A 20,000-nucleotide genomic window follows, 5' to 3' on the forward strand; every position below is an offset into this window, starting at 1 on the left:
ATGAATTCACCGTACACCATTATATATGACATCACACCGTACACCATTATATATGTCACCACACCGTACACCATTATATATGACATCACACCGTACACCATTATATATGACATCACACCGTACACCATTATATGACATCACACCGTACACCATTATATATGACATCACACCGTACACCATTATATATGACATCACACCGTACACCATTATATGACATCACACCGTACACCATTATATATGACATCACACCGTACACCATTATATGACATCACACCGTACACCATTATATATGTCATCACACCGTACACCATTATATGTCATCACACCGTACACCATTATATATGACATCACACCGTACACCATTATATATGTCATCACACCGTACACCATTATATATGTCATCACACCGTACACCATTATATATGACATCACACCGTACACCATTATATATGACATCACACCGTACACCATTATATATGACATCACACCGTACACCATTATATATGACATCACACCGTACACCATTATATATGACATCACACCGTACACCATTAATATATGACATCACACCGTACACCATTATATATGACACCACACCGTACACCATTATATATGTCACCACACCGTACACCATTATATATGACATCACACCGTACACCATTATATATGACATCACACCGTACACCATTATATATGACATCACACCGTACACCATTATATATGACATCACACCGTACACCATTATATATGACATCACACCGTACACCATTATATGACATCACACCGTACACCATTATATATGACATCACACCGTACACCATTATATGACATCACACCGTACACCATTATATATGACATCACACCGTACACCATTATATATGACATCACACCGTACACCATTATGTATGACATCACACCGTACACCATTATATATGACATCACACCGTACACCATTATATATGACATCACACCGTACACCATTATATATGACATCACACCGTACACCATTATATATGACATCACACCGTACACCATTATATATGACATCACACCGTACACCATTATATGACATCACAGCCCCTCATACACTATCGTTTCGCCTCCAGATGGCGGATTTGTGCTGCACGATCGCCCAGAAGGAGATTGAGGTGAACGAGCTGCACGACCATCTTACCAATCTCCAGCAGACGACGTACGATGGCGCCCTCCTGTGGAAGATCTCCGACTTCATGAAGAAATGTCAGGACGCCAGCGCTGGGAGAACCATCAGCCTCTACTCCCCAGGTAAGAGGGCGCACCGGGTATAATCCTCCAGAGCTGCACTCACTATTCTGCTGTTACATCATGTCTTATTATCCTCCAGAGCTGCACTCACTATTCTGCTGTTACATCAGGTCTTATTATCCTCCAGAGCTGCACTCACTATTCTGCTGTTACATCATGCCTTATCCTCCAGAGCTGCACTCACTATTCTGCTGTTACATCGTGTCTTATCCCCCAGAGCTGCACTCACTATTCTGCTGTTATATCATGTCTTATTATCCTCCAGAGCTGCACTCACTATTCTGCTGTTACATCAGGTCTTATTATCCTCCAGAGCTGCACTCACTATTCTGCTGTTACATCATGTCTTATCCTCCAGAGCTGCACTCACTATTCTGCTGTTACATCATGTCTTATCCTCCAGAGCTGCACTCACTATTCTGCTGTTACATCAGGTCTTATTATCCTCCAGAGCTGCACTCACTATTCTGCTGTTACATCATGCCTTATCCCCCAGAGCTGCACTCACTATTCTGCTGTTACATCATGTCTTATCCTCCAGAGATGCACTCACTATTCTGCTGTTACATCATGTCTTATCCTCCAGAGCTGCACTCACTATTCTGCTGTTACATCATGTCTTATCCTCCAGAGCTGCACTCACTATTCTGCTGTTACATCAGGTCTTATCCTACAGAGCTGCACTCACTATTCTGCTGTTACATCATGTCTTATCCTCCAGAGCTGCACTCACTATTCTGCTGTTACATCCTGTCTTATCCTCCAGAGCTGCACTCACTATTCTGCTGTTACATCATGTCTTATCCTCCAGAGCTGCACTCACTATTCTGCTGTTACATCATGTCTTATCCTCCAGAGCTGCACACACTATTCTGCTGTTACATCATGTCTTATCCTCCAGAGCTGCACTCACTATTCTGCTAGTTCCTGTAATTCGTCTTCTTTTGGCAGTAAGGTGGTTTCCTTCCTAGACATATTTTAGGGGACCCTCTCCCCGAGGTCGTTCACGTCACTGATTGGTCCTAAGGGGTCACAGGTTGAGCCGCTCTTGGTGTCACTTGGTGTGAATAATGGCGGATCAGGCCGACACCAACTCCATTAAAGGACATTCATGAAGCTCTGAAAACATTTTCGGGTAACTCTGCACCCGGATCTGACAGGTTGGTGTTCGAGATATATAGAACATTTGGGGGAGTTTTGCCAACCTGCTCGTTAGTGTTTGATGAATCCTTGAAGCGATTGTTAATCCCAAAGGAAGCGGCGATGGTGAAGTGACCGGGAGCCATCGCCCAATATCACTGAATACAGACGATAAATCGGCCAAAATATTCGGCTTAATGGAATCGTGGAACAAGTGAAGAACAGAGGGTCTGCAGCAGGTAGAAGCATGGAAACAAATCTGCAGAGGGTTTTTTGGGGGGTATTCAATCATTGGGGGGGGGACCCCGCTCCATCCTGTCATTAGACGCAAATAAAGCGTTTGGCAGGGTGGGGTGGGGTTTCCTTTTAAGAGTAGTTGGATTTTTTGGTTTGGGGTCTTTTATTTATCAGGCAGTAAGAACAATATATTGATGAATAGCGAGAAGACATATAAATGGATGACTGTCAGAATATATACATTTGGAAGGGGGCAGCGCTGCCCCCATTATTATCCGCACTGTCTATGGAGCCGTTAGATACCGTATTTTGTGTGATATAAGACGCACCTAATGTTAAAGCATAAAAATCTAGAAAAGAAAGATTCTGAACCAAATACAATGTAAAGTATAGGACAACGGCTGTCCGGGCATGCTGGGAGTTGTAGTTTTGCAACATCTGGAGGTCCTCAGGTTGAAGACCACTGGTATAGGAAGTTATACTCACCTGTCCCTGCTGCTCCGGAACGTCACCGCTGCCCGGTATCCTCGCTCTCCATCGCCGCCATCACGTCGCTACGCACGCCGCTCCTATTAGATGACGGGACGGCGTGCGCGACAACGACGAAGGAGAGCGCCGGCCATGCAGGGGATCCCGGCACGGAGCAGACACCGAGGAGGCAGGTAAGGTCCCTCCCGGTGTCCTGTAAGCTGTTCGGGACGCCATGATTTCACCGCCGCGGTCCCGAACAGCCTGACTGAGCAGCCGGGTTAGTGTCACTTTCACTTCACACGCGGCGGTCAGCTTTGATCGTCGCATCTGAAGGGTTAATACAGGGCATCACTGCGCTTGGTGATGTCCTGTATTAGCCGCGGGTCCCGACCGTTGATGGCTGCAGGGACCGCCGCGATATCCGCCGACTTTTCCCCCCCAGTTTTGGGGAAGAAAAAGTGCGTCTTATATGGTGAAAAATACGGTATTAATATTAGGAATTCAAATAGTTTTTCTGGGTTTGGAGCACAGGGGGATAGGAAGAGATTTTGTTTATTAGAAACCCGAAGCAGAACGTGTCTGAGGGGGTACAGATTGGAGAAGAATTTGGAACATCATCAGGGCCTAAAATCAAGTGGCAAAAATGGTTTCCCTTTGGATGAGGAGATAGAATCGCACATTGGAAGTGTCAACATTAGGAAAATGACGGAGCATTCGGAGGATTTAGGCATAAAAATATCCAGAGACGTTGGAAAGGATAAGTATTAGTGTGCGGGTAAATAGAGATTAAATATGGCCGACAGGATATCTGTAAACACGGGGATACTGCCCAGGGGTCTACACTTTGAGACTGACACCCATATGGGTCAAGGTTGGGCTTTTGGGATTACTGGGGACAAATTACATGAATTAATCTGGGGACGGAAAAGGGTAAGGATTAAAATAAAAATACTTGGCTCGGCCCTCAGAATTGGGAGGCTTAAAGGGGTTCTCCGGTGCTTACACATCTTATCCCCTGGCCAAAGGATAGATAAGATGCCTGATCACGGGGGTCCTGCCGCTGGGGACCCCGAGGATCATGCACGCGGCACCCCGCTTGTAATCAGTCCCCGGAGCGTGTGCGCTCCAGGTCTGATTACGGATGACCACAGGGCCGGCGGCGTGTGATGTCATGCCCCCGCCCCAGTGTGATGTCATGCCCCGCCCCCGTGTGATGTCATGCCCCCGCCCCTGTGTGATGTCATGCCCCCGTGTGATGTCACGCCCCCGCCCCCGTGTGACGCCACGCCCCCACCCCCGTGTGACATCACGCCCCCGTGTGATGTCATGCCCCGCCCCCGTGTGATGTCATGCCCCCGCCCCCGTGTGATGTCATGCCCCCGCCCCAGTGTGACGCCACGCCCCCGTGTGACGTCACGCCCCGCCCCTGCGTGATGTCATGCCCCGCCCCCGTGTGACGTCACGCCCCCGCCCCCGTGTGATGTCATGCCCCGCCCCTGCGTGACGTCATGCCCCCGCCCCCGCGTGACGTCATGCCCCCGCCCCCGCGTGACGTCACGCTCCGCCCCTCAATACAAGCCTACGGGAGGGGGCGTGACAGCTATCAGGCTCCGGGGACTGATTACAAGCGGGGTGCCACGTGCATGATCCCGGGGGTCCCCAGCAGCAGGACCCCCGTGATCAGGCATCTTATCTATCCTTTGGACAGGGGATAAGATGTGTAAGCACCGGAGAACCCCTTTAAAAGTCCCAGATTTTTCTTTTACTTCCTGGCGTCCCAGCTGCTGTTTTTGGTACAAGAACAGGGAACGTTACCGTCTATTCCTTGTTTTATAAAATGTATAAGATCAATATGGGAATGATTAGAGAGTGGAAGATTAAGGATAGGAGGACGCAAGGCCATGGCGACTAAGCTGTGTGGTGTATGGGAAAGAACCAAAAAGATAATTGGGACAACAGTGTCCCTCAGCATACGATGGGAATCCGCTACAAATGGAACATCGTATGTTGAGGGATCCGTGCAAAGTAAAGTATAGGACAGTGGTCTACAACCTGCGGACCTCCAGATGTTGCAAAACTACAACTCCCAGCATGCCCAGACAGCAAACAGCAACATCTGGAGGTCCGCAGGTTGAAGACCACTGGTATTGGAGGTTATACTCACCTGTCTCCGCCGCTCCGGACCGTCACCACTCATCACCGCTCCCCAGGATGTCGCCTTCCATCACTGTCGCCGCGTCCCAGTCGCTCCGGCAAGGTCTCTGCTTCCCCAACATCCTCGCACGGGGCACCGTAAACGGCTATCCGGGGGCAACTGAAGCAGTCTGCGCTGAGGGATAGACGTATATGCGATGACCCCGACATACAAAAGCATCGTATGTTGGTGCTGCCTTCAACATGTGATGGACTCAGAGTGATCGTATGTCGGGGCTATCGTAGGTCGGGGGTCACTGTATATATATGGTATGTCGGGGCCATCGTAGGTCGGGGGGTCACTGTATATATATATGGTATGTCGGGGCCATCGTAGGTCGGGGGGTCACTGTATATATATATGGTATGTCGGGGCCATCGTAGGTCGGGGGGTCACTGTATATATATATGGTATGTCGGGGCCATCGTAGGTCGGGGGGTCACTGTATATATATGGTATGTCGGGGCCATCGTAGGTCGGGGGGTCACTGTATATATATATATGGTATGTCGGGGCCATCGTAGGTCGGAGGTCACTGTATATATATATGGTATGTCGGGGCCATCGTAGGTCGGGGGGGTCACTGTATATATATATGGTATGTCGGGGCCATCGTAGTTCGGGGGGTCACTGTATATATATATGGTATGTCGGGGCCATCGTAGGTCGGGGGGGTCACTGTATATATATGGTATGTCGGGGCCATCGTAGGTCGGGGGGTCACTGTATATATATATGGTATGTCGGGGCCATCGTATGTCGGGGGTCACTGTATATATATATATGGTATGTCGGGGCCATCGTAGGTCGGAGGTCACTGTATATATATATGGTATGTCGGGGCCATCGTAGGTCGGGGGGGTCACTGTATATATATATGGTATGTCGGGGCCATCGTAGTTCGGGGGGTCACTGTATATATATATGGTATGTCGGGGCCATCGTAGGTCGGGGGGGTCACTGTATATATATGGTATGTCGGGGCCATCGTAGGTCGGGGGGTCACTGTATATATATATGGTATGTCGGGGCCATCGTAGGTCGGGGGGTCACTGTATATATATATGGTATGTCGGGGCCATCGTATGTCGGGGGTCACTGTATATATATATATGGTATGTCGGGGCCATCGTAGGTCGGAGGTCACTGTATATATATATGGTATGTCGGGGCCATCGTAGGTCGGGGGGTCACTGTATATATATATGGTATGTCGGGGCCATCGTAGGTCGGGGGGGTCACTGTATATATATATGGTATGTCGGGGCCATCGTAGGTCGGGGGGGTCACTGTATATATATATGGTATGTCGGGGCCATCGTAGTTCGGGGGGTCACTGTATATATATATGGTATGTCGGGGCCATCGTAGGTCGGGGGGGTCACTGTATATATATATGGTATGTCGGGGCCATCGTATGTCGGGGGTCACTGTATATATATATATATGGTATGTCGGGGCCATCGTAGGTCGGGGGGTCACTGTATATATATGGTATGTCGGGGCCATCGTAGGTCGGGGGTCACTGTATATATATGGTATGTCGGGGCCATCGTAGGTCGGGGGGTCACTGTATATATATGGTATGTCGGGGCCATCGTAGGTCGGGGGGTCACTGTATATATATGGTATGTCGGGGCCATCGTAGGTCGGGGGGGGTCACTGTATATATATGGTATGTCGGGGCCATCGTAGGTCGGGGGGGTCACTGTATATATATGGTATGTCGGGGCCATCGTAGGTCGGGGGGTCACTGTATATATATGGTATGTCGGGGCCATCGTAGGTCGGGGGGTCACTGTGTATATATATGGTATGTCGGGGCCATCGTAGGTCGGGGGTCACTGTATATATATGGTATGTCGGGGCCATCGTAGGTCGGGGGGTCACTGTGTATATATATGGTATGTCGGGGCCATCGTAGGTCGGGGGTCACTGTATATATATGGTATGTCGGGGCCATCGTAGGTCGGGGGGTCACTGTATATATATGGTATGTCGGGGCCATCGTAGGTCGGGGGGGTCACTGTATATATATATATGGTATGTCGGGGCAATCGTAGGTCGGGGGTCACTGTATATATATGGTATGTCGGGGCCATCGTAGGTCGGGGGGTCACTGTATATATATGGTATGTCGGGCCATCGTAGGTCGGGGGGTCACTGTATATATATGGTATGTCGGGGCCATCGTAGGTCGGGGGTCACTGTATATATATGGTATGTCGGGGCCATCGTAGGTCGGGGGTCACTGTATATATATGGTATGTCGGGGCCATCGTAGGTCGGGGGGGTCACTGTATATATATGGTATGTCGGGGCCATCGTAGGTCGGGGGTCACTGTATATATATATATATATATATATATATATATATGGTATGTCGGGGCCATCGTAGGTCGGGGGGTCACTGTATATATATATATATGGTATGTCGGGGCCATCGTAGGTCGGGGGGTCACTGTATATATATGGTATGTCGGGGCCATCGTAGGTCGGGGGGTCACTGTATATATATGGTATGTCGGGGCCATCGTAGGTCGGGGGTCACTGTATATATATGGTATGTCGGGGCCATCGTAGGTCGGGGGGGGTCACTGTATATATATATATATATATATGGTATGTCGGGGCCATCGTAGGTCGGGGGGTCACTGTATATATATGGTATGTCGGGGCCATCGTAGGTCGGGGGGTCACTGTATATATATGGTATGTCGGGGCCATCGTAGGTCAGGGGGTCACTGTATATATATGGTATGTCGGGGCCATTGTAGGTCGGGGGGGTCACTGTATATATATGGTATGTCGGGGCCATCGTAGGTCGGGGGGTCACTGTATATATATGGTATGTCGGGGCCATCGTAGGTCGGGGGGTCACTGTATATATATGGTATGTCGGGGCCATCGTAGGTCGGGGGGTCACTGTATATATATATGGTATGTCGGGGCCATCGTAGGTCGGGGGGGTCACTGTATATATATATATATATGGTATGTCGGGGCCATCGTATGTCGGGGGTCACTGTATATATATATATGGTATGTCGGGGCCATCGTAGGTCGGGGGGTCACTGTATATATATGGTATGTCGGGGCCATCGTAGGTCGGGGGTCACTGTATATATATGGTATGTCGGGGCCATCGTAGGTCGGGGGTCACTGTATATATATGGTATGTCGGGGCCATCGTAGGTCGGGGGGTCACTGTATATATATGGTATGTCGGGGCCATCGTAGGTCGGGGGTCACTGTATATATATGGTATGTCGGGGCCATCGTAGGTCGGGGGGGGTCACTGTATATATATATATATATATATGGTATGTCGGGGCCATCGTAGGTCGGGGGGTCACTGTATATATATATATGGTATGTCGGGGCCATCGTAGGTCGGGGGGGTCACTGTATATATATGGTATGTCGGGGCCATCGTAGGTCGGGGGGGTCACTGTATATATATGGTATGTCGGGGCCATCGTAGGTCGGGGGGTCACTGTATATATATATGGTATGTCGGGGCCATCGTAGGTCGGGGGGGTCATTGTATATATATGGTATGTCGGGGCCATCGTAGGTCGGGGGTCACTGTATATATATGGTATGTCGGGGCCATCGTAGGTCGGGGGGTCACTGTATATATATGGTATGTCGGGCCATCGTAGGTCGGGGGGTCACTGTATATATATGGTATGTCGGGGCCATCGTAGGTCGGGGGTCACTGTATATATATGGTATGTCGGGGCCATCGTAGGTCGGGGGTCACTGTATATATATGGTATGTCGGGGCCATCGTAGGTCGGGGGTCACTGTATATATATGGTATGTCGGGGCCATCGTAGGTCGGGGGGGTCACTGTATATATATGGTATGTCGGGGCCATCGTAGGTCGGGGGTCACTGTATATATATATATATATATATATATATATGGTATGTCGGGGCCATCGTAGGTCGGGGGGTCACTGTATATATATATATATGGTATGTCGGGGCCATCGTAGGTCGGGGGGTCACTGTATATATATATGGTATGTCGGGGCCATCGTAGGTCGGGGGGTTACTGTATATATATATATGGTATGTCGGGGCCATCGTAGGTCGGGGGGTCACTGTATATATATGGTATGTCGGGGCCATCGTAGGACGGGGGGGTCACTGTATATATATGGTATGTCGGGGCCATCGTAGGTCGGGGGGGTCACTGTATATATATGGTATGTCGGGGCCATCGTAGGTCGGGGGTCACTGTATATATATATATGGTATGTCGGGGCCATCGTAGGTCGGGGGGTCACTGTATATATATATGGTATGTCGGGGCCATCGTAGGTCGGGGGGTCACTGTATATATATGGTATGTCGGGGCCATCGTAGGTCGGGGGGTCACTGTATATATATGGTATGTCGGGGCCATCGTAGGTCGGGGGTCACTGTATATATATGGTATGTCGGGGCCATCGTAGGTCGGGGGTCACTGTATATATATGGTATGTCGGGGCCATCGTAGGTCGGGGGGTCACTGTATATATATGGTATGTCGGGGCCATCGTAGGTCGGGGGTCACTGTATATATATGGTATGTCGGGGCCATCGTAGGTCGGGGGGGGTCACTGTATATATATATATATATATATGGTATGTCGGGGCCATCGTAGGTCGGGGGGTCACTGTATATATATATATGGTATGTCGGGGCCATCGTAGGTCGGGGGGGTCACTGTATATATATGGTATGTCGGGGCCATCGTAGGTCGGGGGGGTCACTGTATATATATGGTATGTCGGGGCCATCGTAGGTCGGGGGGTCACTGTATATATATATGGTATGTCGGGGCCATCGTAGGTCGGGGGGGTCATTGTATATATATGGTATGTCGGGGCCATCGTAGGTCGGGGGTCACTGTATATATATGGTATGTCGGGGCCATCGTAGGTCGGGGGGTCACTGTATATATATGGTATGTCGGGCCATCGTAGGTCGGGGGGTCACTGTATATATATGGTATGTCGGGGCCATCGTAGGTCGGGGGTCACTGTATATATATGGTATGTCGGGGCCATCGTAGGTCGGGGGTCACTGTATATATATGGTATGTCGGGGCCATCGTAGGTCGGGGGTCACTGTATATATATGGTATGTCGGGGCCATCGTAGGTCGGGGGGGTCACTGTATATATATGGTATGTCGGGGCCATCGTAGGTCGGGGGTCACTGTATATATATATAGATATATATATATATATGGTATGTCGGGGCCATCGTAGGTCGGGGGGTCACTGTATATATATATATATGGTATGTCGGGGCCATCGTAGGTCGGGGGGTCACTGTATATATATATGGTATGTCGGGGCCATCGTAGGTCGGGGGGTTACTGTATATATATATATGGTATGTCGGGGCCATCGTAGGTCGGGGGGTCACTGTATATATATGGTATGTCGGGGCCATCGTAGGACGGGGGGGTCACTGTATATATATGGTATGTCGGGGCCATCGTAGGTCGGGGGGGTCACTGTATATATATGGTATGTCGGGGCCATCGTAGGTCGGGGGTCACTGTATATATATATATGGTATGTCGGGGCCATCGTAGGTCGGGGGGTCACTGTATATATATATGGTATGTCGGGGCCATCGTAGGTCGGGGGGTCACTGTATATATATGGTATGTCGGGGCCATCGTAGGTCGGGGGGGGTCACTGTATATATATGGTATGTCGGGGCCATCGTAGGTCGGGGGGTCACTGTATATATATATATATATGGTATGTCGGGGCCATCGTAGGTCGGGGGTCACTGTATATATATGGTATGTCGGGGCCATCGTAGGTCGGGGGGGGGGTCACTGTATATATATGGTATGTCGGGGCCATCGTAGGTCGGGGGGTCACTGTATATATATGGTATGTCGGGGCCATCGTAGGTCGGGGGTCACTGTATATATGGTATGTCGGGGCCATCGTAGGTCGGAGGGTCACTGTATATATATGGTATGTCGGGGCCATCGTAGGTCGGGGGGGTCACTGTATATATATGGTATGTCGGGGCCATCGTAGGTCGGGGGGTCACTGTATATATATGGTATGTCGGGGCCATCGTAGGTCGGGGGGTCACTGTATATATATATATATGGTATGTCGGGGCCATCGTAGGTCGGGGGTCACTGTATATATATGGTATGTTGGGGCCATCGTAGGTCGGGGGGTCACTGTATATATATGGTATGTCGGGGCCATCGTAGGTCGGGGGGGTCACTGTATATATATGGTATGTCGGGGCCATCGTAGGTCGGGGGGTCACTGTATATATATGGTATGTCGGGGCGTCACTGTATATATATGGTATGTCGGGGCCATCGTAGGTCGGGGGGTCACTGTATATATATATATGGTATGTTGGGGCCATCGTAGGTCGGGGGGTCACTGTATATATATGGTATGTCGGGGCCATCGTAGGTCGGGGGTCACTGTATATATATGGTATGTCGGGGCCATCGTAGGTCGGGGGGTCACTGTATATATATATGGTATGTCGGGGCCATCGTAGGTCGGGGGGTCACTGTATATATATGGTATGTCGGGGCCATCGTAGGTCGGGGGTCACTGTATATATATGGTATGTCGGGGCCATCGTAGGTCGGGGGGTCACTGTATATATATGGTATGTCGGGGCCATCGTAGGTCAGGGGTCACTGTATATATATGGTATGTCGGGGCCATCGTAGGTCGGGGATCACTGTATATATATGGTATGTCGGGGCCATCGTAGGTCGGGGGGTCACTGTATATATATGGTATGTCGGGGCCATCGTAGGTCGGGGGGTCATTGTATATATATATATATGGTATGTCGGGGCCATCGTAGGTCGGGGGGTCACTGTATATATATATATGGTATGTCGGGGCCATCGTAGGTCGGGGGGTCACTGTATATATATGGTATGTCGGGGCCATCGGAGGTCGGGGGGGTCACTGTATATATATGGTATGTCGGGGCCATCGTAGGTCGGGGGGTCACTGTATATATATATGGTATGTCGGGGCCATCGTAGGTCGGGGGGTCACTGTATATATATGGTATGTCGGGGCCATCGTAGGTCGGGGGGTCACTGTATATATATATGGTATGTCGGGGCGTCACTGTATATATATGGTATGTCGGGGCCATCGTAGGTCGGGGGGTCACTGTATATATATATGGTATGTCGGGGCCATCGTAGGTCGGGGGGTCACTGTATATATATATGGTATGTCGGGGCCATCGTAGGTCGGGGGGTCACTGTATATATATATGGTATGTCGGGGCCATCGTAGGTCGGGGGGTCACTGTATATATATATGGTATGTCGGGGCCATCGTAGGTCGGGGGGTCACTGTATATATATATGGTATGTCGGGGCCATCGTAGGTCGGGGGGTCACTGTATATATATATGGTATGTCGGGGCCATCGTAGGTCGGGGGGTCACTGTATATATATGGTATGTCGGGGCCATCGTAGGTCGGGGGGTCACTGTATATATATATGGTATGTCGGGGCCATCGTAGGTCGGAGGTCACTGTATATATATATGGTATGTCGGGGCCATCGTAGGTCGGGGGGTCACTGTATATATATGGTATGTCGGGGCCATCGTAGGTCGGGGGGTCACTGTATATATATATGGTATGTCGGGGCCATCGTAGGTCGGAGGTCACTGTATATATATATGGTATGTCGGGGCCATCATAGGTCGGGGGGTCACTGTATATATATGGTATGTCGGGGCCATCGTAGGTCGGGGGGTCACTGTATATATATATGGTATGTCGGGGCCATCGTAGGTCGGGGGGTCACTGTATATATATATGGTATGTCGGGGCCATCGTAGGTCGGGGGGTCACTGTATATATATATGGTATGTCGGGGCCATCGTAGGTCGGGGGGTCACTGTATTTGGTGCACCAAATTGTGAATTGGGGAAAATCTGATTATATAAAAATTGGAGACAAGTGATAATAAGGGGTGTTAACTGAATGGCCAGAATTATGTAAGAAATTCAATTTGAATATAAATTACAAAATTATCTAGAGGTGAAAGGAGCACTTAAAGGGGTACTCCACCCCTAGACATCTCATCCCCTATAAGATGTCTGATCGCGAGTGATATAGCATGCGGCACCCACCTGTTACTGCTCCGGAAGCGCTGGAGGGTCTGGCTCCCCACCACGGGGACGGAAGATTGTGACATCCCGACTCCGCCCCGTGTGACGTCACACCCCGCCCCCTCAATGCAAGTCTATGGGAGGGGGCGTGATGGCTTCCCATGAAGTAGTTTTATTCAGCCGTTTCCTAGGGAACGGTCTCTTCATGGGATGGCGTTCTGACTAGCCGCAGCAGTGCAAGTCCTTCAATTCTACGGTCCATGGTGTCCTTGAGACTTGAACCGTCCTCGGTGGGAACAAGAGATCTTCTGGAAAGCTTGGCTATTGCTACGTAAACCTTTGGAGGGACCAGTCCTTGGATTGTGATTCTACCAAAGGAAACATTCATTTGAACCTTTTGGAAACCACAGGAGATTTCTCTGGTTTCACCCATTCTGTCAGGATGTCCACCTTAAAGGGGTATTCCAGGAAAAAACATTATATATATCTCAACTGGCTCCAGAAAGTTAAACAGATTTGTAAATTACTTCTATTAAAAAAATCTTCATCCTTTCAGTACTTATGAGCTTCTGAAGTTGAGTTGTTCTTTTCTGTCTAAGTTCTCTCTGATGACACTTGTCTCGGGAACCGCCCAGTTTAGAAGAAATTCCCAATAGCAAACCTCTTCTACTCTGTGCAGTTCCTGAGACAAGCAGAGATGTCAGCAGAGAGCACTATGGCCAGACAGAAGAGAACAACTCAACTTCGGCAGCTGATAATTATTGAAAAGATTAAGATTTTTTTAATAGAAGTAATTTACAAATCTGTTTAACTTTCTGGAGCCAGTTGATATATGAAAAAAAGTTTTTTCCTGGAATACCCCTTTAAGGACCAGGCCAATTTTATTTTAGCGTTTTCGTTTTTTCCTCCTCTCCTTCTAAAATCCATAACTCCTTTATATTTCCATCTACAGACCCATATAGGGGCTTGTTTTTTGCGCGACCAATTGTACTTTGTAATAAAACCTTATTTTACCATAAAATGTACGTCGAACCTAAAAAAATTATGTTTTTTTAGGGAGGAAATTTAAATGAAAACCACAATTTTGCACATTTTGGAGGGTTTCGTTTTTACACTGTACAATTTACGGTAAAAATGAAACGTGATCTTTATTCTGTGGGTCTATACGATAAAAGTGATCCCCATGGCTAGATACTTTTATATTTTTGTACCGCAAAAAAAATAAAATTTTTTTTTTACATTTTTTGTACAAAATCAGTAATCTAAAACCCTATTTTTACCACTTATAACTTTCATTTTTCCGTATATGGGGCGGTATGAGGGCTCATTGTTTGCATCGTCATCTGTACTTTTTATCGATACCACATTTGCATATATAAAACTTTTATAATGTTTATTATTATTTTTTTTTAATAAAGTTTGATAAAAAGCAGCATTTTTGTACTTTAAAATGTTTTATGTTTACACCGTTCACCATACGGGATCATTAACATTATATTTTGATAGTTCGGACATTTACGCCCGTGGTGATACCAATTATTTTTATAAAAATAAAAAAAAGAAGAAGAAATTAACGCTTTTTTGGGGAAAAAACTGACAATTTTTATTGGGGGGGGAGGGGATTTTTCCCAATTTTTTTTTCCTCCATAGGGGACCATTTATAGCAATCATTTGATTGCTAATACTGATCAGTGCTATGCATAGGACACAGCACTGATCAGTATTATTGGTCATCGTCTGCTCGATCTCCGACCAGAGCAGAAGACGCCAGGAGACGGACGGAGGCAGGTGAGGAGACCTCCGTCCACCATTATAGATGATCGGATCGCTGCGGCAGTGCTGCGGGTGATCCGATCATCTATTTTATCATGCGCAATGCTACAGATGCGGTGATCTGTACAGATCACGGCATCTGAGGGGTTAATGGCAGACATCTGCGCGATCGCGGATGTCGGCCATTACCGGCGGGTCCCCGGCTGCTCATAGTAGCTGGAACCTGCCGTGTAGGACACAAGCACTGCGCCGATGCTCACGGTCATACAAAGGACGTAAATGTACGTCCTGGTGCGCGAAGTACCGCCAAACCAGGACGTACATTTATGTCCGTGGTCGTTAAGGGGTTAAAGGCCATTGGCCCTCTAGATGATGATGATGAAGCTTCTCCTCCATCTGAAGGCTGGTCCTCCCACTAATTTAATACGTTTTTGTGTTTTCTCAGCGGTAATATAAGTTTTCCCTGAAGTTCTGGCGCCATCGTCGGCTCTCGTAGCTGAAGTAACTTTGTCTTCCATAATGGTAGCGTCCTCGTGGACTACAATCGGATCTAGTTTTCGTTTTGGGCTGTGGAGCCGAGGCATCCTTTAAATTATTAATGGATCCCCCCACGAAATCCTTTACCCAGATTACAACATCTTAGGCTGGAATTCCACTGAAGTTTTTTTGCAAAAACGCCGTAAAAAAAAAAACCCAATTTTCCCGCACGGCGATTTTTCTGTGAAAAACACCACGTCCAGATGGTATCTGCAAGTCAATAGTAAACTGCAAAATGCCAGATCCACTTGGCGTTTTTCAGTTTGGCGTTTTTTTTATCCTTTTGGTGTTTTTCAGCAATTTTGGGCTCAGAAGCTGAATGTTCAAAACGCCCAAAACCTAGTTTGGCTTTTTTTGCATAGAACTCGTGGCGTTTTCCTCCCATAGAAGTCTACGGGAGAGTAAAAACGCCATGTTGGTTTTAACTTTTTCGTTTTTGCCGGTGGTTTTTATACTTTTTGGACTTTAGCGTTCCAAAAAAAGTGATGGAGATACCTTTTTTATTACTATTTCGTAGGGTACCATAAAAAAAAAAATGTTAAAAAAAGATACAGTAGTGATGGAAAAAATAGTATTCACGGAAATTTCTTTTTTATTACAACATTTTTATTAATTTTTAAACAGAGATCAATTTATGTGGGCGGGTAAAGCACTAAACATGTAGCCGACAATAATAATGTAGTGTATGTTACACTTTTTTTAGGTAGTACTACTACTCCCAGCATGGAACACGCTGTTCCATGCTGGGAGTAGTAGTACCTGTACTAAGACAGATCCCCCCGCCCACCCTCGTTGCGATCCTCTATAGATGTGGCAGCTGCTCTTCTATGGTCCCCCGCAGAGAGCTGTGATTGGTCAGATGGTTCCAGCCAATCACAACTCTCTGTGGGATATAGGAATAAGTGTGCATATACGGCAGTGCAGGGGACCATAGAAGAGCGGCCGCTGCATCTGTACATTATACAGGAGGATCACAGCGGGTGTCAGGAGTGACATCCCCTGTGATCTTTCCTGAACTGCAGGTACTACTACTCCCAACATGGAACACACACTGCACACTCTGCTCCATGCTTGGAGCAGTAGTACCTGCATTAATAGACAGATCACAACAGGTGTCAGAAATTACACTCGCTGCGATCTGTCTATTAATGCCGGTACTACAGCTCCCAGCATGGAGAAGAGTGTGCTCCTTATTGGGAGTAGTAGTACCTGCAGGTAAGAACAGATCACAGCGGTATCATTACTGACGCCCGCTGTGATCGTCCTGTCTATTGCAGAGATGCGGAGCGGCTGTATAGAGCGCTCGCATCTCTGCACTATACCCCGGCCACTCACTCATTCATATTTCCCTCAGAGCTGTGATTGGCTGCAACCATCCGGCCAATCACCACTCTGTTCTATTCATATCACTGACCGGAGTACAAAGCCACGACTGACACCCAGGGCAATATGTCTATTAGTACAGGTACTACTACTCCCTGCATGGAACTGTATTCCATGCTGGGAGTAGTAGTACTACCTAAAAAAAAAAAATGTTAAAAAAAAAATGTATTAAAATGTTATAAAAGAACAACATTTAGTTAAATAAGTTTTTTTTTACATCCCTACTGCATTTTTTTATTTTTATTTTTTTTTGGTACCCAACTAGTTTTGTACAAAAAATGCCAAAGGGAACAAAAAAGGCAAGTATGCAAAAAATCTATAAATAAATAAAAAGCCCAACAAAAAACGCTAAAATGCAGAGAAAGACGGTGGCAGTTTTTCTGGTGTTTTTAAGCCAAAAATAAAAAAGGCAGCACAAAAACCTCAGTGGGATCTAGCCTTATAGTGGGTTCTTCGGACTCTGGGGGTCGGCAGGATTGACATGTGAAGTATCGGCAGTCATCAGGGATGGGACTCTCTATATACAGGGGGTTTGGGTTTTTGAGTGGACTTCGTATTAGAATCTCGACCTCCTGAGGCCCTAGACGACATCTAATATATATAAAGAATAAGGAGTGAAGAACGATAGAAAACACTAAAATACCTTCAACAGAAGTAACGTTAATAAATCACTTCAAATGCAGCAAAAAGACGATTGGAGCACGAAGAGACCTGCCCTATATAACCGCAGATGGCGCCACTAAAGATAGCCACACCCCCTTCAGTAATGACGTAGAATTAGGAACACATGGCTAGGCTGGCTTATACCAGATAGCCTACAATAGGAAGGATACCATAGAGATGAATTCCACCCCCTTCCAGAGTGTCACTGGCCCCTCCCATAAACAGCGCAGCGCACGCTTAGGAGCCGCCACTGACCTGCAGAGAGCGCGCAGACGCCGGGCCCAGGGCCGGATTAAGAGCATCATGGGCCTGGTGCTGAGAATTATTCTGGGCCTTTTTATGAAAATATTTACATAATATATAAAATGAAAACGCAAAGCAATTTTATTACTCGGCCGCACAAAGATATCAGTGACTACAGCACTGATGGGACACACTCAGGAGAATACACAGTGACTTAAATGACTGACAGGCAGGGCTGGACTGGGACCAAAAATAGGCCCGGCATTTTAAAATAAGATGCCCATTTTTATGGTGGGGGGAAGACTGCTGGGACCCCCACCAATCCCCTCGGTTCAAGTGGCTCTCCAGCTGTTGCTAAGCTGCAACTCCCATCATGTCTGAAGAGACTCAGGAATTAAGGAAGTTGCCGTTTTGAAACAGCTGCAGAGCCACAGAATGGGGTAAATTGTCACCCATCATCACTACGAAACTTACAAGTGACTGTAAGAGCTGATGGGACAGTCAGGAGAACACACAATTATATCAGTGACCTGAGTGATGTCTTCTCTGTTGTCTTTCCTTTCCTTCTTTATCTGGTCCAGACGCCAGGACTTCTTCCAGCTCCATCTTCTCTGCAGAGTCTGATGCCCGGACATCATAGGCTCCTCACATTGTCAGCAGATCCTCATCCTCTATATAAAGACAATATTCATAATAACACATTATAATTCTGCCAAATACTGTACCACCTGAATATAATACTGCCACGCACTGTACCCTCTAAATATATTATTGCAACACACTTTACCCCCTGAATATAATACTGCCTACCACTGTACCCTCTAAATATATTATTTCCACACACTGTACCCTCTGAATATAATACTGCCACACACTGTACCCTCTGAATATAATACTGCCACACACTGTACCCTCTGAATATAATACTGCCACACACTGTACCCTCTGAATATAATACTGCCACACACTGTACCCTCTGAATATAATACTGCCACACACTTTACCCCCCGAATATAATACTGCCATACACTGCATACCCTTCATCCCATCCCTGTCTTATCAACACCCCCACCCCATGCTTGGTTAGCTTATCACCCCAATGCCCCCTCCCCTCCGCCACATCTTCGCTATTCTCATCACTCCATACACCCCACCCATCCTTGGCTCTTCACTCCCGCACTCCATATTATTCCCTCCCTCCCCCCCATCCTCAGTCTCATCATTGCAAACCCCACCCCCCATCCTCAGTCTCATCATTGCAACCCCCCCCCCCCCGCACCTCATCCTCAGACTCCTTATCATCATCATCATCATTGAACCCCCCCACCCCATCCTCAGTCTCCTCATCATTCCACCCTCATCATCATCATCATCATTGCACCCCCCCCCACACACCCCATCCTCAGTCTTCTCATCATTGCATGCCCCTCAGCTTCCCCTCCTCCTCCTCCTCATTATCATTCCATCCCCCCCAACACCCCATCCTCAGTCTCCTCATCATTGCACCCCACAGCATCCCCTCCTCCTCATCATCGCATTCCCCCCCCACCCCATCCTCAGTCTCCTCATCATTGCAACCGCCCCCCCCCCCCCCAGCCCCATCCTCAGTCTCCTCATCAGGGGCGTAGCTAAACTCTTGTGGGCCCCGATGCAAGGTGTCAACCTGCCCCCCCCCCCATATCTTTTTCCACCACCAACAGCCGGCCAACTGTGGGATTCACCCCCAGTACAATAAAACCACAAACTCACCATGTGCACATATATGTCACCATAAACATACACAAAGAGGAAAAAAACCTTTGTAACAAATATTTTTTTAAATATTTAATCAGTCCCATGTCCCCCTTCACCAGTCCCCTGCCCCCCTTAATCAGATGCAGTATAGTTCCCCCACATTAGGTGCAGTATAGTTTCCCCACATTAGGTGC

General features: G+C 47.9%; 1 protein-coding gene across 1 annotated transcript in view; it reads left to right on the plus strand.

Moving 5' to 3' along the window:
- Positions 1 to 1,106: 1,106 nt before the first annotated feature.
- The window catches only part of LOC130347138 (TNF receptor-associated factor 1-like), a gene marked incomplete at its 5' end in the record, with an annotated part of 52,675 nt that continues 33,781 nt past the window's right edge, over positions 1,107 to 20,000 (plus strand). The window contains 1 exon segment of the mRNA XM_056554624.1: positions 1,107 to 1,284. Within this exon segment, the coding sequence (XP_056410599.1) occupies positions 1,107 to 1,284 (178 nt within the window).

The sequence above is a fragment of the Hyla sarda genome, unplaced genomic scaffold (genome assembly GCF_029499605.1).
Source record: "Hyla sarda isolate aHylSar1 unplaced genomic scaffold, aHylSar1.hap1 scaffold_810, whole genome shotgun sequence".
NCBI lineage: Eukaryota > Metazoa > Chordata > Amphibia > Anura > Hylidae > Hyla > Hyla sarda.